This window comes from Capra hircus, chromosome 21 (genome assembly GCF_001704415.2).
Source record: "Capra hircus breed San Clemente chromosome 21, ASM170441v1, whole genome shotgun sequence".
Taxonomy (NCBI): Eukaryota; Metazoa; Chordata; class Mammalia; order Artiodactyla; family Bovidae; genus Capra; species Capra hircus.
Window position 1 is genome coordinate 42,729,410 of NC_030828.1, and position 27,608 is coordinate 42,757,017.

General features: G+C 41.3%; 1 protein-coding gene across 5 annotated transcripts in view; it reads left to right on the forward strand.

The window, feature by feature from the left end:
* Positions 11,876-27,608, forward strand: part of NPAS3 (neuronal PAS domain protein 3) — a 959,897-nt gene continuing 944,164 nt past the window's right edge. For 4 of the 5 annotated variants that reach the window (XM_018066432.1, XM_018066433.1, XM_018066435.1 and 1 more), the window contains exon 1: positions 16,214-16,331. In XM_018066432.1, coding sequence (XP_017921921.1) covers positions 16,282-16,331 — 50 coding nt within the window. In that variant the 5' untranslated portion in view covers positions 16,214-16,281. Of the gene's footprint in view, positions 11,964-16,213; positions 16,332-27,608 lie in introns of those variants that run through there. The other variant, XM_018066431.1, reaches the window with a different exon arrangement.

Sequence of the window (27,608 nt, forward strand, 5' to 3'; positions counted from 1 at the left end):
ATGAGGTACCACTTCACACCAGTCAGAATGGCTGCGATCCAAAAATCTGCAAGCAATAAATGCTGGAGAGGGTGTGGAGAAGAGGGAACCCTCCTACACTGTTGGTGGGAATGCAAACTAGTACAGCCACTATGGAGAACAGTGTGGAGATTCCTTAAGAAATTGCAAATAGAACTACCTTATGACCCACCAATCCCACTGCTGGGCATACACACCGAGGAAACCAGAATTGAAAGAGACACATGTACCCCAATGTTCATCGCAGCACTGTTTAAAATAGCCAGGACATGGAAACAACCTAGATGTCCATCAGCAGATGAATGGATAAGAAAGCTGTGGTACATATACATAATGGAGTATTACTCAGCCGTTAAAAAGAATTCATTTGAATCAGTTCTGATGAGATGGATGAAACTGGAGCCGATTATACAGAGCGAAGTAAGCCAGAAAGAAAAACACCAATACAGTATACTAACACATATATATGGAATTTAGAAAGATGGCAATGACGACCCTGTATGCAAGACAGGAAAAAAGACACAGATGTGTATAACGGACTTTTGGACTCAGAGGGAGAGGGAGAGGGTGGGATGATTTGGGAGAATGGCATTCTAACATGTATACTATCATGTAAGAATTGAATTGCCAGTCTATGTCTGACGCAGGATACAGCATGCTTGGGGCTGGTGCATGGGGATGACCCACAGAGATGTTATGGGGAGGGAGGTGGGGGGGGGGTTCATGTTTGGGAACGCATGTAAGAATTAAAGATTTTAAAATTAAAAAAATAAAAAACTAAAAAAAGAAAAATAAAGTACACCTCACCATTCAAGATTCCTCATTACACTACAATTCAAAAAATGTTGTTGTCTTCTTTCTTTTTTTAAAAAAAGAAATGTAATCACATTTTACTAGTATATCCCAAACATTTACATGAGAGAGAAATAAACTATCTTACAGCAGCAATTATTAACTTGGGTTTTTGTTGCGCCAAACTGAAGTGATTTCATATATAGTATATTTTCCTTCTGAAATGTTCAATATTTCTTTTTTATAAAAAGTTAAAAATAAAATCATAATAAACTGAGATCTTCAGCATCAAAGCAGTTTCCAAGTGGAAATGCTCCATATCATTCCCAAAATGAAACAAAATAAGATTGGCAGAACTTTGAAATTTGAGCAGTTGGGTTTGCTATTCCCCCCACCCCCCCATATATAAATAACTTATAATTCTCAATGAATCTTCCTCAAGTGTATAGTTTCCTTTCATGGCAACCACACAAATCACTTTTTAAGAGGGATCATTTCTCAGTCAAAATCAGTAAAGTTAGAAAAGAGTTATGTTGGTATCTTACCTTCATGCAAAGATACACAGATAACATTTCTCTGATACACATCCTTTCTTGATTCTTCTGAGACAAAAACACTGAAAAGCTGTCTCTGTAAATAAGTCAGCCAAGAAGCTGCTTCTTCTACAACTTCCATCAAATATGTATCTCAGAGTTGGGATATAATTCTTCAACAAGATTATTTTAAATTCCATAATAAATGATTAATTCTTCAGGAGTTTATCATCTCTTTGAGATATGCCTTGGATTATGAATACTAATAACAAGTAGTGATTTAACTTCAAAAGACTTACTCTCCTCCTTTTGGGCTGTGTCTTGAGCAGCTGTCCAGGGTACTTAAAATTAATTAGTGTAAATACTTAAATTACAGATCTTTCCCTTTTTCTTGTGCATTGTGGGTTTTGAGAAACTGGAGATGCTTTGCACAAATAACTCAGCTTGTTTTTCCATATTGAGCAAGATTTTAAAATCCTCCAGCCTGAAAATAATGATGAATGATATAGAATATTTTTAGTTGCCTGTGAAGCTGTGTTAGAAAGATTGTATAACACTTTAAAAATGGTGTTATGGTATTTTGCTTATGGTATAGAGATAATGTGGTTAAATATTATGTCTACATAATATATGAACTTAAAGGGCATTGATTCCAGTTCTTTACCTGAGTTTCTAGAAGGTGGTCACTTTGTTCTGCCAAGATATGTCCCAAGTGTGGGAGGATCAGCACCTTCAGAGGTGGCCCTCTTCAGGTTCTGAACAGTGGAAAACCTCTTTCTGCTATGGAACTTAATCTAGCTCTGAGTTTCATCTTTATATCTTTCTGAAGTATCAGTCTGATTTCTATATTCCCATCTTTTTTCTGGAGAACAGAGGGAAAATGAAGTTCCTGGACCCAGATCTTCAACATCAAGTATTGGAATACCTACTTCCTGGGTGACAATATAAAAGCAAAACATATATTTATGAGTTCCACATGAAGTCAAAATTGTAAGTACATTCTTAATAATACACTCATGATTGACAGTGAAGCAACACATAATTGCAAAGTGTGTTTTCACTCTTTAAAAAAAAAACAGCAAAAAGAAAAGTTAAACCTTTCCTTATTGGTCATAATAATAACTGAAGACAGCAGTTCTCAAAGTGTGGGCTGAGGACCTTTTCAGGGTGTCCATGAAGTCAAAACTATTTTCATAGACTATAATAATGCTAACAACATAATAAATAGTTGCCTTTTTAATTGTGGATATGTCACTGTGGATGCTGATGGTACAGAAGCAAAGGTGAGCAAAACTGCTTGGGCATCAACATGAATCAAGGGAGTAGGAGCAAACTGCACTGGGAGTCGCTGTATCCTCCCCTGCCACACATTCACAGTGAACAGCTGCCAGATTCATTTGAGAACATCCTTGATGAAGCAGTAAGAATTATTAACTTTATTAAGTCTGGACTCTTGGACATGTATCTTTAAACATCCTTTGTGATGAAATGGGAGGTGTTTATAAAGCCCTTTTGGCGCATATCTATAAGTATCTCAAAATATTCTTGTCCTGTTTTTGTTGCAAGCTGAACTAGCCACTTTTTTTTTTTTTAAATGAAACACTATTTGAAAGAACAACAGACAAACTATAGCTATTTAGATGTATTTGATGGGCATTTTCTTGAAAATGAATAAAATGTGCCTGTCCTTTGAAGATACAACTTTCAGTATGTGGCTACCAATAATAGTATTTGAGATTCCAAGTGAAAATTAGAGTTTTAGGAAACTTTTATCTGTCATTGTGAGCCTGACAGCTTCCCAATAAGTAAAGGTTTTATATACTAATTCAAATCAGAATAGTAGAGATACTAGCACATGTGATTTTTATTGATATTGTATAATGAAATCTGTTAACCTTTGGAAGATCTATGTTAATGTTTCAAAAATTATCACTGCATATGATACAAAGCCATGCATGAACAAAAATTCTACAGGTCAATGAATTTCAATGACTGGAATGTGAAACATTTCTTAATGTGACTTCAGCTAACTTTTAAGAAATTATTACTTGTTGAGTGTTGGTATAATAACAGTAGAGAAGATATTCACAATTATATGTTAAGGTTCTTAAAATTTGACTTACCTCTTTTCTAACTATATATCTATGTGAAGCTGGATTTTCTGTACCAAAACAACTTATTGTAACAGACTAAATGCAGAAAAAATATGGGGATCTGGTTGTCCTCTATTAAACCAGATGTTAAAACAAAACAAATATAAAACAACATCACTCTTCTTTTTTCCTTTGTTTGGAAACAATAGTTAATTTTTACAATGAAAAGTGTATGTTAACATGTAATGAGTATTATTTTTTAAATGAACTAATAAGAAAAATATTAAAAATTAATTTTGACTATATTAAATATTGATAGATGTGACATACATAATCTAAAGCTCTTTGAGTGGCCTCCAAATGTTTAAGAATTAAAGGAGACTTGAGACAAAAATGTTTGTGAATCCTTGTTCCAAGGAACACTCCGGTGAAAGATTATAGTTATCCTTACCATTATTAATTTCAAAACATTTGGAAATAAAAGCCACATATTTGTTTCCAATACAATAGTAAATCTGTAATCCACTATTTTATGTCTAAGCATATCTTTTAAAGAATCTTTATTTAATTTTCTTTAATCAAAAATTGTTTATAATATGAAAGTTGATAACAATTGTTGTTGAGAACCATACCAACCAGATATATTTATTATAACAAGAATGATGGATAGGATACTGTACTGCATACTTTTTTTCAGTTTTCTTTAAAACTTGTTTTATTTTATACTGAAGAATAGTTGATTTACAATGTTATGGTAGTTTCAGGTATATGGCAAAGCAATTCAGTTATGCACATACATATATCTATTCCTTTGCAGATTCTTTTCTCATATAAGTTATTACATAGTATTGAGTATAGTTTCTTGTGGTATACGGTGGATCTTATTGATGATCTATTTTATATATAGCAGTGTATATATGTTAATCCCAACTCTCAATTTATCCCTCTCCCAACGCCTTTCCCCTTTGGTAACCATAAGTTGTTTTCTGTGAGTCTGTTTCTGTTTTATAAATAAGTTCATTCATATCATGTCTTTTAGATTCCACATATGAATGATATCATATGGCATTTGTCTTTGTCTGGCTTACTTCACTTACTATGATAACCTCTAGGTCCTATACATTTTGCATATGATTAACGTCAGAGATTGGAAAAGGCAATGGCAACCCACTCCAGTACTCTGTCCTAGAAAATTCCACGGACGGAGGAGCCTGGAAGGCTGCAGTCCATGGGGTCCTGAAGAATTGGACACGACTGAGAGACTTCACTTTCCCTTTTCACTTTCACACATTGGAGAAATGGCGACCCACTCCAGTGCTCTTGCCTGGAGAATCCCAGGGATGGGGGAACCTGGTGGGCTGCCGTCTATGGGGTTGCAGCGAGTCAGACATGACTGAAGCAACTTAGTAGCAGCAGCACCAGCAGCAACGTCAGAGGTTATCTACCCTTTGTGTAATGCTAAATTTTAGGACTCTTGGAAAAGTGCACTGGACTTTGGGAAATGCTTGCAGTATTTCTATCTGGTGTCTTTCTTAAATTTGATCAACAAAGTTAGTCACTTAGAATTGCAGGTGTCTTGTAGAATTTAAAATAAACAGACTTATCAACATTCATAAACAGAGCATGGAAGTATTTCAATACTTATGTGGGTAAATTTCAAGACCTTTCTCATCTCCAAAGAAGAGAACTTGGGAGAGATCTTGAGAGACTGTCCCCATGGTGATGACTACCTTTCATGGAGTAATGAACTGTACTAAGTGCTTCATGCACTTTGTATCATTTAAACCCTACCACAATCCCTTGAGAACTACATATATTACAAAGAAAGGAACAGAGGCTTGGTGAAAATAAAGAAATTACTTGAAGTCACCCAGCTTGCAAATGGTAGAACTGTAATTAAACCGAGAGTGCAGGATTTTTTTTGTTTTAATTTGGCTGCACCAGGTCTTAAGTGCAGTGCGTGGAATCTTTAGTTCCGGTATGCAGATTCCCAGTTGTGGCATGTAGGATCTAGTTCCCTGACTAAAGATCAAATGCAAGCCTCCTACCTTGGGAGCATGGAGTCTTAGCCACTGGACCATCAGGGAAGTCCCCTGAAGTGCGTGATTTTTGCCCCCAGCTCCTGACTTCATTTTCTTTCTCGGCTCATCTGGTTCAAGGCCCAATCTCCCAAGCCACTTTTGTACATTTTATGTAAATCTGTTGTTGCCCTTAGGACATTTTATTTATCTATATATTTATTTCTTTATATATTTACTTCTGCTAATAAACTCAACCCCCTGAAGGAAGGAATGGTCCCTGAAACCCCACCATGCAAGGCAAATCCATTTTTGCTGGACTGAATTAACACCAGGTTAAGTAGTAGAATCTAAAAGAGCTTAAAGAACTTGCCCTTCACCATTTCATCAGTGTGTAGCAAAGTTGGGATCTGAAGCTAGACCTCCCAATTTACCTCTATCTTAAACACTGCAGGCCAGGCCAGTGGTTCTAAAATATGATGTGGGGACCAATTGTATCACCTAGGAATTTGTTAGAAGTGCAAATTATTATTAATAATAATAGCCCCACCCCAAATCCTACTGAATATGAGCTTGTAAAGGTAAGGCCCGGAATTTTTTGCTTTAATAAGCCCTTCTTGTCATTCTGATGTATGCTCAAGTTTGAGATCCACTCCTCTAGGTAAAGAGACATAACAGTTTAATAAAAACAGAGTGGTTGACATAGCATTTGTCGTTGTAGTCTTGTCTGACTCTTTGCAACCCCATGGACTACAGCACACCAGGCTTCTCTATCCTTCACCATCTCCAGGAGCTTGCCAAACTCATGTCCATTGAGTTGGTGATGCCATCCAACTATCTCATCCTCAAGACATGATAATTTAATAAAAATAGAGTGGTTGACACAGCATGGAGTGTAATAAAACTGTTTGTTTGATTTGCTTTGTGGTTAGGTTTATAAAATATCCCATCCTACTGAAAATGAAAAAGTCAAGTAAAAACTCATCTAGTATGGTCATTTTCATTAAAAAAAATCCAAAGCAATTAGTCACTCCTTGAATCAAGCATGCAATGAATTAACATTTTTACAATTAATGAGAAAATTAAGAGAAGAAAAGAGTCTGTTGGCTATTTGAGTATACCTACTTGGAGGAATCAAGCTGAACAGAAATAAAATTTGCCTTTAGCACTAGGCATAATTTTCACTGGAACAGAAAGTAGCATGTTGCTGTTGGACTTGAAGTACAAGTCCTAACTTACATCTTAGTGGGTCTTTCCAAGTGCTAATTATGTCGACAGTCATAGAAGCAGCAGACTGGAGCCAGCATTTGACACTCCTTTATCCTCCCAGGTAGATTTAAAAATCAATCGTCTCCTAAAAATTAGAGATATTTCAGCTCCAAAATCAAATCCTCAATCATGGAAAAATAAAAGCAGCTTTTGAGATTGTTGTTTAAAGACAAATTAGTCTTTAAATACGTTTGGATAATTTAGTTATTTTGCATGTAAGTCTAAGTTTAGCTTTAGTTAGATTCTATTGATTTGCACATGCTTTGGAATAATATTACCACAATGTGTGAATATTCTAACTCAAAAAAAAAAAAAAAAAAACATGGATTTGAGACCCTTCCTCACTCACATTAAAAAAAAAAAAAAATTCCTCTTCTACTGCCTGTTGCTGAATTTAGAAAAGAGCTAAAGGATTTTTTTTTTTTTTTCTCTTTTAACCAAACTACTTTTTTCTAGCTAATATTTATAAAGTCCTCTAAGAATTACTTAAGCATAATAGTTAGAGATAGTATTTGATATAGGCAGTAGTAATATTGAAAGGCCCAATCTCCCATGCCACGTTTGTATATTTTATGTAAATCTTCAATGCTCTCCTTATAGGTTATCAATGGACATACATATATGATAAATAATGATTTATTAGATATTCTCAGTTCCTTAGTTTCTCCCCTGGAATATCAAGAAAGTCATTATTGTGAGGTTTATATTATTTTTCTCTCCCCTTACATAGTTTTGCTTTTGACTGGATTAGGGGACATAATAATAGTATGGAAAATTTAGCATTAAGAGCTTGAATTCAATTTCAATTGAGGAGCAGAGATGGAACATTTTTTAAATCAAAAGTTTATCCCCTCTACATAAGATAAAATCTCCTTCCCATGAAATGGGAGCATCTTAATTTTAGCCCATAGCTTTTCCTACAATGAAGCCTTATGTCTCAAACTGTTATAGACCATTTCACATTTTTTTAAATGAGAAAAAAAACAAAAAACAAAAAAAAACCTCTACTGAAGTATGATCCCTGCAATAAAACACTCAGCATTTCAGAGTAAAGCATTTCCTACCTTATTCATTATATATGACATTTTCATTGTATTTATCTATTTATTTTATCTTATTCTAGTCTCTGTGTACTATTTTATTTCTCCTTAAACACCTGACTAGAGTAAAGCAAAAATTAGATACAATAAAGCTTTGTAGTTCTTCTCTCCTACCTGTCATTGGCAGCTTCTGACAGCCAATAATGAAAAGTCAAAGTCAAACCATTTAACTCTAAGTAAATGAAAATGAATTCCCAGAGAATAGATATTTTTATCATATGAGCAAAAGGCACAGTTGTACACTGACAACAAGGATAAAGATGTAAATATGTAATTGTGCTAGCTGTGTGTATATCATATGTATGTATTCAGAGTTAAAACATCATAAACTCCTCTTCTACATCTCAACATAACCTGATATGTATATTTTAGGTGGGGGAAGGGGGATGTACAATGAGAAAGTATACAGTTTAATGTTAACTGGAGCCCTTTGGGTTGGAATAGTGCCAAAGCAACTTTCAAAATATTTCAAAACAGCTGCCAGCATGTAAAGATTTTAACTGAAAGAGTAGAGTAATGAAATCTGAATTACTAATGAGGGAATAAACATATTTTGCTTAAGGTCCTTAATGAACATAAAGATAAGAAGATCCAATAAGGAATTTGTCTCTCATGCATGCAAACCAAACTTCCAAATTTTTATATGTAAGGACAAAAACAGTGAAACAGACTTATCACATACATCCTAAAGTAACATACTGTGCAAGTCTTCTTTGCATAGTCTGTTTATTTCTATTTTAGAAAAGAAAGTTTCTGGAGGGCAGGAACCATATTAATTCTCTTAAATATGGATAGTTGAAAGCTTGGAACTTTGAAGTTGAATGTGCTCATTAAACTCTACTTTAATAGTATCAAGTATAATTGAAGTAGCTTCAGCATATCTTGTTTCAAACGTCCACCAGCAAATCTCACATCTTCTTTTGAGGGAGACAGGTTTGCCCTTTGGGCTTGCAAGAAAAGCTTGCCCTCCAAGAAAGAAGGGAAGCAGGACCACATATTTCCAGACCAACTAGTCTGTAAAATAAGTAGCCAATAAAATATAATCGCTAGTCTTTTCTATTCATAGAATCAAAGATAAATTTAAAAAGAAGGATGATATGGTCTATAAATGCAATTTATTGATTATGTAGAAAATATTTTAAAAGGGAAAATATCTATTTTGGGCAAAGAGCATTTTACAGGTTTCTGGAACCATGTAGCACATTTAGGGGCTGCCTGCTGATCCACCGGATCTAACCTGGAACATGGTATTACATACTGGAGTTAAACCATACATGGAAGCAGCTCTTACTGGCTGGGAACCACCTAGACTTCAGATGCCAGGCACAGGCACCACCCCCAATGGGCCAATAATTCAGGCATGCTATTATATAGAAAGCCACTGTCTGCATATATGTTCCTTTTAAGCCTCATTGGTCAGCCCTTAACTGGACTTCATTTGGCCTGCAGGACTGCTGGCCTTGACCTTATGCAGTCAGAGAAGGAGAACTTTTCTCAACCCCTAGAACATTCTTGACCTCTCCATAATTAGTGCGAACTCCCCTTTCTTTCCATAGGAAAGCTTTCGCTGAGCCAAGGGGTGGTATTAGAAATCTCTTCCGACCCAGCCCTGAGGATGAGAGGTGGGGTGGAGGGAGTACGGAAACCGGAGTCCACCCGCAAGGCTTGACCCTCCCACTTCTGTGTCCTGATCCCTCCCCAGTGGCTTTCAACCTACCCCTGTGCACCTGCCCTCTCAATAGAGCCCCCACCCGTGCCGGTTCAGTGACTTCGTGTTTGGCCACTGAACAAGTAACTGTTAATAGCTCTGAATGAAATGCCTTTAAACTAGGAAAAGGCCCCCTTCCTAGGAAGGAGGTAGACAGGACCTCGGTTAGATCTTCAACTAACTCGTCACGCCACAGATGCTCATTACGATTCTTTTTACGTGCAACATGTGGGGGACGAAGCAGTTTCATATCTCCTGGTATTATCTGCCGTCCAAAGCATTTTCTTTGAGAGGAAAATGGAAACGCAGCTGCGCCGTGGGCCCGGCCAGCCAGAGCTGGGGCTCCCTCCCTCTGTCTCCCTGCGGCTGCCGGGCTCGGGCGGCTCCTCCGGAAACTGACTCGGGTTAGGGGAGCAAAGAGGTTGCGCCGCCAGCGCGGGACGCTGCCCGGGCGCGGACCGGTCTTTGTGCCGCTGGGCTGTTTTCCCGGAGTCACGAGGATGGAACGGGAGCCCAGGTCTGTGGCAAGGGCAGGCGTCTGGCCCCCAGACCCGGTGCGGGGACACCGGGCCGGGCAGTCTCTACCACTCTCGTCCTTGGCAACTTCTGGCCAATCGGCCCAGCCCCTCTGGGTCCCAGCGGCCGGCTGAGCCCCAGGCCCAAAGGGTTAAGCAGGTGCCTCGCCCGGCGAGGCGCTATTGGCCGAGGGTCGGGCGGCGCGGCCGCGGCCACCACGCTCCGCCGAGCCCAAGTTGTGTTCGCGCTGCGGGCGCGGCGGCCAGTCGTTCCCCTAGCTGCCAGGCCCGGGCCTTTGAGCGCGGGGCGAAGAAGAGACGAGAGAAGGAGATGGGGGAAACCAACAGCAATACCAGCAAAGCGTCCCGGGGGTAAGGGCGCGCCAGAGGAGGCGAGCCCACGCCCCGCGTTGCTCAGGGGCTGCACCCTCCGCCAGGCAACTCCGGTCCAGTTTCGCGATCCGGAAGGAAGAAGGAGGAAGTGGGGACACGCGGGGGTCCCAGGCGGGGGGTGGGGAGTAGCCATTCACTCCTCACTGCCCCCACCCATTATACAGGCGAGGAGTGCAAGTTGTCATTAAAAAGGCGCGCCCAAACCACGGCATCCCGCCTTAGCCCCTAAAGAAACACTGATATAACAATGTGGAGAAGTAACTGGAAGGCACGAGAAAATAAATGCACGTGTTTTCTCTTTTTGTTTCCCTGGTGGCTGGAATTTGCAGAGTTCGCCCCAGCTGTGGCTGCTAATTTATTCGTTTCATCGTTTGAAAGGGGCGTATAGAGATGGATCACCAGGGGCACAACCGGCTCCCTTTAGCTGGACCTACAGTCCCCACCTCACAAGTTTGTCCAAGACCAACATGCCCGCCCACCAGGAGCGAAGAGAGTCCCTTCTTATAAAGGGTTGAACAAACTCTCCGTTGCACAAAAGCGCCCCCCCATCCTCCTTTGCACACCATCCCTCCTTGATAAGCATCAAGTTCTCCAGTAGTCCAACTTGCAGTTGGCAACCCTCGCGCTACCTAGCGTAGAGAAGACCGGTAGAGTGAGGGGTCCTGTCCGGGAGGGGAGAATCTGCGCCCCCATTCCTGCACACGCGGGCTGGAGTCCAGGTTACTGGAAGCCGCGGGAGGCGCGAGCCTGCCTGGATGGTGGTTATTTCTCTAGAGAAAAGAGGGGGAGAGCGCGCGCTCGTCTTACACTTTGGGTCGGAAGTGCGCGGTGTGTGTGTGTATGTGTGTGTGTGTCCGTGTTGTTGAGGGGGCGGGAAAGAAAGGCACCCTCCGCTCGCAGCCCGTCATTCCCTTGCACCGGCCAAGTCCTCTCCAAGCCTCCCGGTGCATCCTTCCTCCGCCACCCCCTCCCCTTCTTCCCTCAGCTGGGCTCGCGCGGCGCAGCCGGAGCAGCCAGTGAGAGCAACATCCTGGAAAGAGGGGGGAGCACCACCGCCCCCCAAAAGGGAAAAAAGGCCCCACCCTGACACGTTTTGCTGTTTGCAAGTCCCTCGCACTCCCCCCCCCGCACCTCCTCCTCGCGCTTGCGGCACCCCCCCCCCCCCAGCCCGCTGCGCGCACATCAAAGCGCCTCTCCGCCGCGCACAGTGGCCGCGGCTCACTAATGGGATTGCAGGCTGGTGCCTGGCTCCGCTGCTGCCGCCGCCGCTGCTCGCGCTGCTGCTGCTGCCGCCGCCCGAGCCCCAGCCCGAGCCCCCGCCAGCCCGAGCCCAGAGCCGCCGCGCCCGGGGGCCGAAGCCGCGGCGATGATCCGAATATTTCCGGATTTCAGCGTGCAGGTGACGGCCGCGGCGGCCGGCGGGGCGGCCGCGGGGGTGCCGGCCGGCGCGGGCATGGGGAGGGCCGGCGCCGCGGCCAACGGCACCCCGCAGAACGTCCAGGGCATCACGTCCTACCAGCAGCGGTGAGTAGTCCCGCCTGGGCTGGGATAGTGTCCCCCGCTCTGGGATGCTGGGGTGGGACTCACTTTGCCTCTTGTTTTGGCGTTACAACACACATGCACATCGCCAGGGCTCACTTTGCTTGCCCCTCGTTCTATAGATAAGACAGAAAAAAATAATCATTCACAATTCAGACTGAAAGGCACTCAGTGTACCGGCGAAGTCGAACCACCCTGTGCGTTCTGCATGGCCCCAAATCCAGAGTCTCAGCCCCGCGTAGCCAAGGAGTTACAGCGAAGTCTGAGACACAGCACAAGGTGCTTTTGCAAAGTTTTGGGATCCTTGTCCCCTTCAGCGGAATTTTCTCAATGCCTCTGCCGGGTGCGGACCCGAGCTGACGGGCAGCCAAGGGGGCAGTTGATCACCTGAGGCTGATTGATCATTTGTTTCCAAACAGAATGGGAACGGTTTTCAGGAGAAGCTGTAGACTTGCAATTCTACATAATAGTGTTATCTTGTCACCTGTTACTACAGGGAAATAGAGCAAGAAATCCGAGTCTCTTTGGCGCTGTTAAGTATTCATTTTAAACGTATTATAATGCAAATGATAAGATTCAGAGATACAAGTTAGGAAGCAAATTTTACAAAGTTAGGTTAGGTGGTAAGAAGGAAGTTTTCAAGTATTTCTTGTTTGCATTTCTTTCAAACATTTATAGATTTAAAAAAAATTATGGGTGTGACATTGAAATAGGAAACATCATTTGATTCAATTAGGAAAGAAAGGGGGAAAATATTACCACCAGCACCACCAACAGCCCTAGAACCCTGAAGTTTTTCCTTAAGGACAACTTGCGATGTTTCAAGATTTTATCAAAAATGTAATCCACAAAAATGCCCTGAGAAAAACTAACAATGTAGTATGAAAGGTAAGCTTCCCATTTGTGGGATTCAGTTTCATAAGAGATGGGAGAAAAAAAAAACACATGAAAGTGTGAAATTAAATATTTGTGTTTCCCAGATTGCACACGATTAAACATCTGAGAGATTTGCCAATGGCATTTAACTTAAAATATACACAATGCATAATTCAAATAAGAGCTCCTATTTTTACCTTGTATTTCAAACTTCATTGATTTGAGAACCTTTGATTTGAACCAACAGTGTTTAAACTGAAAAGGTTAAGATAATCTATCACTGCCATATTTTGTGCCTTCTAACCAATGGCTCAGCGACCAGAGCAGGTTTTGCATAACACACTGAATGTTTTCCAAGTTGATGCCCTGTATTGCATATATTCTGTAGAGAACTTCATTATATTCTCTGAGTATTGTCAGAAGTTTTAAAAAGAGTCTTAAAAATAAGTCAAAAAGAGACTATTTCATTAAAGAGATTTAAAAAATTATTTTAGTCTTGTTTTAGTTCAGTGATTACAAGAACCTTTAATACAAAAGATCTGGGAATTTTTCAAATATAAAAGGACCAGGAAGGAATTAGATTTTTCCTTCTCATGATTCAGGTATAGTTTTTTTTTTTTTTTGTCACTTATAAAACATTTAAATGACAATAGAATACATCGGTCACTTTAACTAGGAAGTGCAGGCAGTAGTCACAATAGTGTGGTCTCTGAAGTAGGGAGTTAAGGGTCAGAAATGTCAGAAGGCCTTTGGACGATTTCAGGGAACTCCGGGGAACTTCAAGTAACCCTTAAGACATGAACTGGGCATAAGAAGTGGTCATGAATTTCCAGCTTTTATGTTTATTCTTGGAGTGTTGGTGTCTGTCACCATGAAGATCTTCCCACGGCCAATTGCCTGCCAGTCAGCAGCACCCAAGGGTAATCCTCCATGGTCCCCAACTCTGCCCCTGAAAGCGCTGCAATGCTTCCATGTTCATCTTTGAATTGGGGCCACTTTATCAAGTTTCTGAATCCCAGTGCAGTTCTAAAGATTAAAGCTTTAAAAAGAATCAACTCTAAACTTTAGCCTGTGGGATGTCGTGTTCCCTTCTCTTTTTTATGTTCTCTCATGTTGACAGAAGAGAAGGTGCTAGCTGTGAAAAATGTAGCTCTCCATTTCATTACTCAGATATGATGACACCTGTTACTACCTTTAATTTTAGTTAATTTGGGGAAAGGGGGATGAGTCATGGGGGAGGGCTAGAAGGTTATTGGCATGGTCTTAGCCACAAGTCCCCTGTCCTCTGGAATTTTATTGGGAATGTAGGCCACCTACTTGTTAGGTAGTAGGGGCTGTGAAGGGCAGACTTTAGTTTCCACCTCAAGACCTGGATATGTCTGTTATATATAGTAAATGGTAACATCATTTTACCAAAAAAAAAAAAAAAAAAAAAAAGCATTAACTTCCTTCCGAGAGTTTGATGAGGAAGTGACAGGCATAAGGGGGTTTTCAAGCAGAGAGTCACCTGTTGGGAGAATACAAGCTTCTCTCATTTGTCATCTTTTGGTAGAAACGCCCTAAGCTGACTGTCTTGCAGCCAGAACTTCCAAGCAGGCAACTTTTCCCTCTGTCTTCCAGCCCATGTATATTTTGTACTTAACACTTTCTACTTCATTTTTCAATCACTCTCATCTTCTCCTACCTGTAGAGTGTACTCCAAAGAGAACTCGAACATCATCATGCAGATTAAACACGTCTGCCATGAAACACACTTGGGTTTTCCAAGTTTCTGACTCTCAGCCCCACTATAGTGAAATGGTAGCAGTGAATGGGACCTCTTTGAGAGTCTGTTTTTTCTTAAGTTTAAAGTAAAATGCAAAGCCTCTCCTAGAATTGATGTTTTCGGTCTGGCTCTCATTTATTCAGAGTAGAAATGCTTTGGGAGTCCTTTCTACTTTCCTGGGTGACACATGACTGATCCAAGTCTCTGCCTAAAAAGCTGCCCACACCCGGCAGAGCGGTTTCGTGGAGAAAAATCTCTGACCGAGGGCTACCTAGGCAATAGATTCCAGCACTGGCCCTGCACCGAGTGGCCCTATCTCTAGGCCTCTCTGAGCTGTAAAATAAGGACGCGGCTAGGCTGGATCCCAGAGGGCCCGAAGTCCGGTCTGGTCCCAGGTGCCCAGGTGGGAGAAGCGTTTTATCTAACTGCGTTTAAACTCCTGGGGATTCACTTGTGAACCCCGGGGTCTGCAGACTTGATACAGGCGTGAATAATGCAGATTGCTCCGGGCTTGGAAATGCTGCTGAGAGCGCCCGAGCCACAAGGTAGCCTGTGCCGCCGCTCCGCCAGCCCAGAGGGGCTCTCCGGGCCTCTCCGCCCGCGCACCCCACCCGCTTGTCCCCGAAGGCGCGCCCGGGACGCCCGGTTGCCTTGCCCGCTGCCGTGGGCCTCCCAGTTCCTCTCTCTCTTGTTTCCTTCCTCCTGGCCGCGATACTCCAGAGAAGGGAAGTGTTCGAAACTGCAACTGAGTGGCGTTGTTGCGCCGGCAGCCGAGCTTCCCAGTCCCCCAACGAGAGAGAGAGAGGAGAGAGACACGGAGAGAGGGAGAGAGAGAGAGCGCGCGCGAGGGGGGGGCGGGGGCGGTGTGTGTCTGCGTGCGAGAGAGCGCTCTGGAGCAAAGCAGCTGGAAAATGCCCAGAAATACTTTCACAGCGGTCAAGCTGGGAACCCCCTGCGCTTCCTCCCCCGCTCCCCGCCCCTCCCGGCCTAGGGCCCCCCACCGCCCCCCGCCGGGAGGGTGTGTGCCCCACCTGCCACCCGGCCGGCTCGGGGCGGCGGCGGCGGGGGTGACGGCGGGGGGTGTGGCGGCGCGCGAGGGCGAGCACCCTGAGGCGGCGGCGGCGGGGCCCTGGGCCCGGCTGCCCGCGGGGCCGCGCGGCCGCCTTCCCCCGCCGCCCCCCCGCCGCCGCCTCCCCCTCCTCCTCCGCCGCCGCCGCCGGTCGCCTGTCTCCGCGCCGGGCATGTCTCGGGAGCCGGAGCGGCCCGGGCCGCGGGGGCTCTGCGACGCATGGACGGCGGCGGCGGCGCCCGGAGAGCAGGGGGAGGAGAAGGCGCAGGCGGCGGAGGAGGCGGCGACCTGCGGCGAGAGGCACCGGCGGCGCGAGGGGACGGCCGGCTGCCGGCGAGGCTCCGGCCCCTCTACTTTTCCGTAGCCTCCCCGCCTCAGCAGCACGGCCGCCGCCGCCGCCGCCGCCGCCGCCGCCGCCACGGCCACGGCCACGGCCACGGCCGCCGCCCGCCCGGCCGCCGCTGAGCGCAGCGCACGCCCGCACTCACTCCCGCCACCCCACGCACACGCACACCCCCCGCCCTCCCCACGCCCCCCGCCCCGGGAGTGGGGAGAGAGGCAAAAAGTAAGAGAGGAAAAAAAATAGCAGGAAGATGGCGCCCACCAAGCCCAGCTTTCAGCAGGATCCTTCCAGGCGAGAACGGTAACACTTTTCTGTTTATTGAACCTGCCGCCGGGGCGGCCGCTCCCGCCGCCGCCGCCGCCGCCGCCTCCGCCGAGGTGGCGGGCCCCGCTCCGCAGCCCGCCTCCTGGGCCGCGAGCCCGCGGGAACCCGGTCTGCGGGCAGGCGGCTCCGCGGTCCCCGCGCGCATTGTCCGCCCGCGGCGGCTGCGGCAGCGAGCGGGCTCTCCGGCGGCGGCGGCGGCGGCGCCAGGCTCTCCGAGCGGTCGCACCTCCTCGGCTCGGCGAATGGAGTGACTCGTTGACAGAAAAAAAAAAAAGAAAAGAAAAGAAAAAAAAAAAGAAAAAGCAGAAAAAAGAAAGAAAAAAGAAAAAGAGAGAAACAAAAACGAAGGGGCTGCCGTGTGGCGGGGAGCAGCGGTGCGGGTGGGGGGGCCGGGGGATCCCCGGGGCCGCCGCAGGTCCCTTGGCAGCTGCTCTCTAGGAAGGAATGAGGCTGGGGAGGGGGAGGGCAGGCTGGCGAGCAGGGGAGGAGGAGGAGGAGGCCGGGGGCGGGGAGCGCGGAGCTCGCGCCAGGCCCGGACGGTGTCGCGGAGGGGCTTGTCTCCGCGCGGAGCCGCTAGGCCGGGCCGGGCGGAGAGAGGCGCGCGGCCGCCTCCCCGCCGCCCGGCCTGCCGCCCCCAGCCTCGTCAACTTGTAGGTCTCCTGCTTTTGCCCTCTGTTCTCCTCCACTGCCTCCTATTCACTCTCTTCTTCCACACCCCCCTCACCCCCTTACCCCCGAGGAAAAAAAGAAGAAAACCCTTCAGTCCCAATGAGCCAGCCAACAGCGAGATCCAAAATGTGCCAACACTTGGAACATCTCTGTCCCGTTAGTTACTGTTTGCGGATCTGTGTTTTAAAAAGTTCCAGGGGAGAACTGCATATCCAGGCAGGGAGCTCAGCCGAGCATGTCTGTTTGAAGTTAGTTACACCGAAGCCAAAAGGGAACGGGAGTTTGTCTTCACAATTTCCTTAACTGTCCTACGTGAGTGGCATTGTTAGATTTCAGAGTAACTAAGCACCCCTCCGCCCCTCGTGGTTTTCCCCTCCTGCTGTCCACCCAGCCTACTTTGTTTGGACTCCTATTTGCTATTAATTGGCAGCGTTAATGACATTAATTGCATATAGCATATTGGTTTGAGCAAAGTGAATCTCTCTCTCTGTCTCAGAAAAGGAAATGCTCAGTAGGAAGTATGAAATGTTACCCATTGATTCCCGAGGAAAACAAATGCGGTTAGATGTGTCCATTCCCCCCCACCCCCGGCCCCCAACCAGCGATGTTTACTTTCCTCACAGGCTTAAGTGAACTTGAAAAGATGAGGGAAGTCCATAGTAGCAAGATTTAATTGTTTTGACATGGGCATTTTTATTTTTGATACAACATAGCATTTAACCTGTAGTTTCCATCTAGTTGTTAAGGAGATATTTAAACAAGCTATTCCCTTAGAAAACTTCTCTTGCACTATTGCTTGTTTCCTTTATTCAGTAGGGACCGCAGAATTGTCAGGATTAAGGAAATAATTTCAAGTAGATACGTAAGAGACTCATTCTAAACTCTAGCTAATTTCTATATAAGTCATGTACCTGGGAGTAAATCATACACAGCTCAGCTTTTAAAGATGTTAAAGATGGTTAGCATTAACTACCTGACAACTCATAAAGCTAAAAGGAACATTTAGTCTTAAGTGTTTTATGGGAATTCACATATTAAGTACTTTATTTTGTAGGTAGAAAAATTGCTTTTCAGAGCATTTGTGCAAAGCTTTTAATAATTATTTCGTATTTAACATGGTGATGAATACTTTTCGAAGTCAAAAGTTTATAATTGATTTCCTCCCTTCTTTCCTTTTCTTTGCCTCCTTCTTCCCCAGTCCTCTGGTAGTAAATGTATTTACTGGGATGGCCCCAGTAATCTCTCCAGCAGAGGCCTATTTGTGTGCCATTTTGGGAATTTCTCTGAGATAGGAATCTTGAAGATAGAATTAATTTCTAGAGGAAACTTCATAGCCTGTGCATGAGCGCGTTCTTTATCACCTGTCTCCATTTGGCATTCGAAGAAGGTAAATCAAAGTGCGCGATTTGTTATTCTGCTCCACTTGAGAGCTGAACTAAATAACACTTGGTCTGAAATTCTGATTGAAGTTGTAGGAGGATATACTGTATTTAATTTAATGCCCTTTAATAGCATCTTCTTGTTCAGCTCGGATGCTGTCATTTTAAAGGTTGGATCTGAGAAGGTTTAACCTGTAGGGAGAGGGAGGAGTACTAAGGAGGTACGGGCAGAAGGAGCGACGATACAGAGGAAAGGAAGAAAGGAGTTATAAACTAAATGTTTCAAACAGTAATAACCACAAACTTGGCCCATAATCCAAACAGTTGTTTTATGCCCCGAGGGTTCACTTTGTTATTAGGGTTTAAAATGCTCTTAACACTTTGAGTGTAAACATTACACATGTTCCTTGATTTGGTTTTGTAATGAGAAATGGGAAATCAGACGGTTGGTTCAGGAGGGGTTATTTTTCATAGTTACTTGCTCAACTAAGTAGTCACTTCACCTTTATGTGGACTTTGTGCCTGGAACTTGTTGGTTAGCAGTGTAATTTCTCTGTAATGGTTGAACAGAAATATGTTTACAAAAGATGGTTTTCTGTGGACATGCATTAAGTGACCTCCTCCCATTTACTTAAAACATGGTTTCCAAATCATTGACTTCTTAAAGGCTTTTATGGACACTATCTCTATTGTTTTTCACATATACCAGTATCAAAACTTGTAGAGAGAGAAAAAAAAAATCTTTTGAATTGGCTTCTTGTTTAGAAACTCTGACCTGAGTTTAATAATACAGTACAAAAGTAATTTCCTCCTAATAATGTTTACAGAGTAAATTTTGGGAAAAGAAGTTTTTTCTTGATAATGTCTTATGTTATTATTTAGTTATCCTTAAATTCCTCTGACTCATACACGCAGAAAGTGTCTCTTTGGAGCCTGAAATAACAAGTTGAAAACCTTGTGTATTAAAATTCCTTTGATTAAAAACAAAACCAAACAAACAAACAAACAAAAAACTCCAGTAGGCTGCAAATTATATACTACTACCACAGAGTTTTTCCACTACGTGGATGTAAAACCAAGAAAATTAGACAGAAGTGTCAAGCATGTGATATGCCCAGGCTGGTTTGCAAAGCATATTCCAGTAGCACAGGGCTTTTGGTTTAAAAAGTAAAGGTGGTGGTGGAGACTTTTTTGGAGGCATTTCTTTCTACAATGTAAGCTTAAACACAGAGTGATAAATGATGATATGCGTTGTCTAACACTTGCTTATATATAAATAGCTCCACAAGATTGCTTAAATGATAATCGAAAATATGAAATAGGATGGCCTTCATATCACAAGGCCAAGGGTCTACAAATGGAAAAACTGAAATAATGAAATATTTCCAAGGCAACAGACTGTCAACAAGAACTGTAATGCATGGGCATATCACAGAACCACCGGAGAGGATATTAGATTGTATAGCTCAGGAGCCAGGAGTTATAAAGACCTTTATTATGTAGGACCCTCCCACATTACAGCATCCTTTCCTATTTCCAATTTCTGATTTATAAATTGAGAGACACATAGCTACTTCAAATCTGTAATATGCCTGTTACTAGATTTGATTTGTTATGAGCAAACTCGAATCCAACATTATTGGATGCTTTTGGTTAAAAAAAAAAAGTTACATGAGGTTTTTTTTTTTTTTTTTTTAAAGCACCTAGTGGTATTATTATTAAAGTTTTAGCCCCTGTGGTCTTTAAAAATATTCTTAAGAATATGACTTTTATATTTGACTGAAAGTTGTGGGAAATTACTATCTTGTTCAGCAATGAGTTGGGAAGATTTATATTGCAATTTAAATTTGATGTACAAATTGGAACAGCCTGGTATTTTTGGCAATATGAAGTTTGAATTTTCCCCCAAATTCTTCTACACAGTTGTTGCTCCTACCTGCAATAGATCTGTTTTATGGGAATGCCAGAATTTCTATAAACCTCTCAACTCTTGCTCTGGCCCAGATCTTAGTTTGGGATCCACTGGCATGTTAAAATTGCATCTGTTTGAAATGGGATCTGATGTCCAGGGTCCCCTGCTCTGTGGCATGGTTTTCTATGACAAGGGTTTCTATACTGTACATGCTTTTGTAAAGCAGTACTTTTTTTTTTTTTTTTTTTGACGGGGGAACATTTAGGCAGTGTAGCTTTTATTGAGATATTTTTTAAGCTGTTGAGCTTTATATTTTGTAGGGTATTTGCAGGGGCTATGTCACAGAGATATCTAAATCACTTCTGATAATGTTTTTTTCTAATACATTTCCTTAAGTGCTTTACTATTAATAATGACTCTTAGATAGTCTATTTTTATTTTCTTATTTTTCCTGCAATTCCAGTGTTCCCCTTTCCTATGCAGAATGCCACTCACTAAATTTAAAGAAAATTAAACACACGTGAGAGCAGAGCTAGCCCCTCCCCTGTTATGTTCACATGGCTACTTTTTCTGTATTATAGCATTCATCTCTTGAATTAATTAAAAAAAAATTCTGCATGGCTCTTGGCTTATAATTTAATTTCAAGTGGTTTATCAACATTTCCTAATTGCATACGATGGATAAGGCTGATACCTAGTGGAAGGATTAGGCTGTTAAAATTTTTAGTTGTTCACGTGATTAAATATTAATTTAAAAATTTAAATGTTCCCAAAGTTGTACACAATGGAATATGTAAAACTTTAAATATTGAAATCCGTACTATGACTAGCTAAGAACTTCCCAAATTTATGGGAAAATTCAGTTATGTTTGCTTTGCGTTTAATGATGTTAGTGTTTTTATAGTAAATAGTGCCTGTTTTCTTTCTTATTTTTTTCCCCTCATTGGGCAGTGTAATAAACCAACTGTAACTGAATGGTATTTTTACTGCGCTGGGCCCCATTAATGTCAAGAGGACGTTTGCACTAATAAGTTCGATAGAACCTTACATAGAATAGTTTGCAGTGATACTAGTAAAAATGTAGTGCATAAACAGGGCATGGCTTAGTAAGAGGAAAGTGACTACTACTATAGCTGAAATTACTAGGGCAGTGGCAAGATTAAACAGCACTTGAAGTTGTCTGTGTACATGTCTGAAGCATAATATTTTGGTGAATTAATTGGCATACTTGTGGTCTCGTGTACAAAATCGTGAGAGGCAAGATGAAAATCGCACGTTGCCATTGTCCAAACTGCTTGTGAGCCTTGACTATAATTATTGATTGGTTTGTTCATTCAGCTTTATTTATTGAACCTCTGCAATGGACCGTCCTGACTTGTGCTGAAGATAGTAGTGAATAATACACCTTGTAAGAACAGTTGCTTTAGTTATAGACTTGTCCATATATTGGATATGTGGAATATTATCAAGGGCCAGAAAACACCCTTTTCTGGAAGAGTAGAAAGTAGAGAATTCATGGACCTGTAAAAAAGGCTCCTTATCTCCTTTGACTTCTGTTAGCTTAGTGTTCTGGGGGGACAGGTATTCCGCTTGTAAAATATTGCAGCTAAGGACTGTAAAATAATTAGAGGTTCTTGGGGGAAAGAAAGAAAAGATGTTATATAATGTAAATGAATTAATAGCAAAAAAATTTAAAAAGATCTTTGGGATTTTAAAATGAAAATGATCACATATGATAATAAAGATTTATTGGACATTACTTGTTTCAAAGCCCTTTGCAACAAATATTAAATATTTCCTAGTAATTTTCTCATTGGTTTCCCCACTGCCTTACAAGGGAAGTGCTAATACCCCCATTTATGGATGAGAAAACAGAGGCATATTGTTCCCAAAGAAGGTGGTAGAGTAGAGACTGAAATCAGGTTTGTCTCTGTAGAAATGTAGGACCTTAACTGCACTGTGGAGGGGCCCTGCATTTTTCAGATTTTCCAGAGTCAGGGATTTCTGAGCCCATGCCAGAGAGCTCTTATGGCAGAAAGACTGTGTGTGCCGAGTAGTGAACTAGATCTCTGCTTCTTGGTGTTTCATCACATGTTTGGAGAAGTTCAGAAAAACGGTGTTTGTAAAGTGAGAGAAAGAATCAGTGAATTATTCTCACTCTACCATTAACATTCCGGTAGTTTTGTGGGCAATCTCCACAGCTATTTGGGCTTCCCTTCTGGCTCAGCTGGTAAAGAGTCTGCCTGCAATGTGGGAGACCTGGGTTCGATCCCTGGGTTGGGAAGATCCCCTGGAGAAGGGAAAGGCTACCCACTCCAATATTCTGGCCTGGAGAATCCCATGGACTGTATAGTTTATGGGGTTGCAAAGAGTCAGACATGACTGAGCAACTTTCACTTCCTTCCTTCCACAGCTATCTATCAGCAGACTTTTCACTGAATGATTTCTGAAGCATCAGTTTGCCATATACATAGGCCTCTTTGGTCTTAGACTGTGAAGTATTCATGGACCTTTTCCACTCCTGTTATTCTTGCCTCAGAGTGTGTCACAGTTTAATCTAAAGACTACAGCCGAGACTTTTATTTTGGGATAGTTTTGCCACTGAATGGGTAAAGCATAGTACACTTCACTGCCTGTGTTTCTGTATATTCTTTTGAGATGTATAAGGGCTTGTGGAAGTTGGCCTGTTGCCAAATTACCTGGCATTAAAATAATGACAGCAAGCATTTATATAGTACTGTGTACCAGGTACTGTTCTAAGGGCTTTACATATATTAATTAACTCATTTAATTAAAAACATGTTTAAAAATGGACCACAGTAAATACATAAGTGATAAGTTATCATTTAGCTCCCCCCACTCTCCTCCTGGATGTTCACACACTTGTGACATTCAAGAAAGGAAAGTCTTGAGAACATTTTAATTTCTCTAATGCAGGGTAGGGGGGGATCACAGGGGTTGGTCTGGTATGTAACATTTCTTTGATAAAAGCTATACTTTTGGAAAGGGTTTCCCTAGCGGCTCAGTGGTAAAGAATCTGCCTGCCAATGCAGGAGACATGGGTTCAATTCCTGGGTCAGGAATGTTCCCTGGAGAAGGAAATGGCAACACACTCCAGTATTCTTGCCTGAGAAATCCTATGGACAGAGGACCCTGGTGGGCTACAGGCCATGGGATCACAAAAGAATTGGACACAACTTAGTGACTGAAGATTATGAAAGTTTGTAACATCTGACTTTAATCACTGCTCCTTGTAGAACATATGTTAGATTTGAGGGAGTAGACAAGCATACCACATTTATCTTCCTGTTTTTAGATGCAATACTGTCAACCAAATAGCTTCTTCAAAAAAAGAATAAAATATAGGAATTTCAGGGCTTGAAAGGACTAAATAAGCAGTGCTTGAGTATTTGTGGTTGAAAGAGCTGAGTATTTTGTGTAACTTAAACATTCACTTTCACGTTAAGAAAATTTCTTGTTTACATAAAGGATAGGTTGACTTGTGAGATGTTGGAAAGGACTCATTTAGAGAAATGTTTTGCTAAAATATTGAAGATTAAAAGCAACAGACAGTAGGAAGTATAAATGAAAAATAGGCTACAAAATTTAAAACAGCATTCAAGTCATCTTAAAATAAATTATATCACCAACTCAATGAACATGAATTTGAGCAAACTCTTGGAGATAGTGAAGGACCGGAAAGCCTGGTGTGCTGCAGTCCATGGGAACACAGAGAGTCAGCCGCGACTTAGTGACTGAACAGCATTATTTTATTATCATCAGTATACCAATGCAGTATTAAAGGGCTCTGACTCTGGTACGGAGGTTGTCTATAACATTAAAACTTAAATATATATCACATATTTTGGAAAGCAATGCCACATAGCATTTTAAGAACACTTTATGGACTCACAGGTCATTTCAGTAATTTCTTATTATCTGATAGACTGGGGCTTTTCTCATTTATAAGATTAATACAAATAATTTTATTATAAAGAAAAGTTTAATATTGGATTAAGGGTCATCTTTAATGAATATAGCTGAAATCAATCCCCTCCACCAACTGTGAATTTTCTTTTCTGCTATTGTAACACTGCAGAAAAGGGCACTAGTTCTAAAAACTTCGTGCAGAAGAAGCACTTTACTCAAAAAGACTGCAGTGTTTTGGTAGGAGCAAGTGGAATGATTGAAACTGTTTTCAGAACCCCTCTCTCTGGTCCTTGAAAATGGAGGCATCAGTGAATAAGGATATTTTGGTAGCTAATATGTATTGTACTAGTTGAAATTATTACAAATAATTATACAATACACAAATAATTATACAAATTACACAAATAAATTTCTCAAAATATGTTTCTTAAAAACATATCCATTCTATTTCATGTATATGAATGGGATGACATTTATTTATTGTAGATTTCACTGTTTGTATATATGATTTATATATAAGCCAAATATATATATGTGTATGTATATATATATATATTCTTTACAGTGTAACATATATGAAATATAAACCAGTATATGAAGTTTGTGTATATCTACCTAAAATGGGAAAATGTTACAAAGATATCTTAAATATATTATAAATGTCTTACTTTAGATCAAGTTAAATTTAAATATATGCAGAGGATTTGTGACTTTTTGTTTTCCTAATGCTTTAAGGAAAAGTAGGCTCATCATTTTTTTTTTTTTGCACATTTTTATTGTTCTGTGTAAATGTAATTTGTTAATCCTGTGAAATTTGTCATAGATAAATTTGCTTGGATTATCTTGTCACCACCGTATCTGCATTCTTTTGTTCATTGCTTATTCATAATTTAACAGTCTGGCAGTGAGCCTTTTTGGGATGCTCACAAAAGATATATGACCTCTACCAGCTGCTACTATAACCTGCAGAATGCACAGCAAGACATTAGAAACGTGAGGATTCCTCTACTGATTAAAGTGCTCTTCATTTAAACAGTCTGTTCATAAGAATCTCAGGAATCTCTTGCTACCAGCAGTTTTGATTTTTTTTCTTCCTAACAAAATTAGTTCTAACAATCGAATCTTCATTTGGTATGATTTTTTCCCATTATCCAAAGGAAGTTAATTCCTTGAGTACTGTTTCTTCTTTATCACGAAATACTTTAGTGTTTTATATTTGGGGGTATGAAAGGTATTCAGAAATGGTTTTATTGGACAAGAAAAAACAGAGTGGCATAAATATCTCACATCCTAATCTTAGAAGAAATGGTTGGATTTTCGAATCCAAGCACTTTATAGTTTCTACTGTAAATACCCCATATTATGTAGTATGTGGTAGATATTAAAAATAGAATGTAACTTGAAGTGTAACTGCATCTTTAGGTTTTCATTATTCTGAATTAGTTTAGCATATGAATTTGTTCTCATCCCCCCGCCCCCACCTCTCTCAAGAAATCAGTAGATCAGTTTATGAGTAATGGCTAGTTTCGCCTCTCTTCTGTGCAGCCATATGATTACGGTTCAAAATAATTCATTGCTAATCCATGCAGTATTGGTTCATCTCCATCACTCTGCTCTGTGATTAGAGCCTCAGGCCTGCTGCCTTGCTTTCCACCCTGATTTTCTTTAACTGCAACCCTTGTTTTAATATAGTTCTGTAGTCACCACTCTCCCATTCGGCCCTCTCCATTCCTCATATATATCGATTGCAGTAGATTAATATTTATTTGAAGCTATTTTTCAGACTTTGTGAAAAATGTATTCATTTCTTACTGTGAATCTTCATCTAAAGGGAGGAGGAGAGGGAAGATGTAGGATTCAGGTATGTAAGTCTTCTTATAGAATAAAGCGATTGCTTTTCCAGTCTTGATTCTTTGCTTTGGTCAATGTTGATCATTTATACACAAAGCAGGAAGTTTAGTTTCCTTAAAAAAAAATTAGGCAGATTAAGCTACAGTGTTGACAGTTTATCTCTACTTTGTAACAGTTCTAAAATGGCTTTCTGTATTTTCGAAGTATACACTGCAGTCAGTACAATCACCACAGTATACGTTGATCAGCTTGCATTGAATATTTTCAGACAGGGACACAAAGCTATCATTTTTGTTAACATCAGAATTTGCCAATTTTACCAGAAGGTCATCTAACAGATTTTTAAAAGACTTTGTTTCAGATCTCAGTAGTCCTGTGTTCCTTTTAATAATTACTTTCGTCTCATTGTAGCCGTGTGTTTGAAAGTGTAGGTCAATGAGGATGATTGCATTCAGAATTTCATGATCTGTGTAGTGGAACAAATTGAAAGCAAAGCCTGTATCAATCACTGTGAAGGGAGGGTTAATTGTTACCGCTTCTCAAGCCTCTGGACAGATAAACCAGTAATGAAATACTTATTGCTCTGATATGTGAATGCTAAAGGATGAAACAATGGAAACAGGAGCAGTCTTCAGAGATAACCAAAGAGGCAAAGAAAAACGAATAAACTGGATGAAAGTACAGAACTGTGTACTGCAGTAACTCTCTTAAAAGTAATATTGTTTTTAGCCTCCTACCCATCTTTTTTCTGACAGGTTAGGGCAGAATCATATATCAGGTTGCTAAAGCCAAATAAGAATATAAATGGAAAACTCTGTTAAAAAAAAAAAGTGTAATCCTGTGCTTTACATGAAGTCTGTATATTTTACTAAAGTAATAGGTGAATCACTATATAAGGTTTCTCTTTTAAAAAATTAGCGATGTTGCATATATTAAATATTATACATGAGTAAATGGTTTAAATTCTGAAATATTTTAAAGGATTGTTTTGTCTTTGAAGGGATTTTAGAGTTATTGGCCCATTGTAGACCAAAATATTGAGGAAATAGTGAAATACATAAGGAAATAGTAAAATGAGAATTAGTGTTACAAAGAAATCGTGAGATAAAAATAAATACTTTTAACCATTTCTTCCATATGAACTTAACATTTAAACATCTGGTAGTTACTTATATGTTGAAATATATGCAAAAATATTTAGCCAAATTGAAGTCTTAGGCCCATGACAATCATCTCAACACAGTGGGTAGTTCTGAAAATTAATGAGAATGATAATACTGTAAAGACTGTTCCAGAGTTTGCCCAAATTCATTATCTAAGACTCTTGTTAAGAACATCTCAAAGAATTTTAACCAGGAAAATATATTAATGGTTCAAAAGCATTTCAAAACCTTGAATTATAAAAGTATAATGGAATTATATATGCAAGAGTTATAGTTAGCAACAGAGATAGCAGAAGGTATTATGAAGGCATATTATCCCATAACCTATACTGCTATAGGACATGGATTC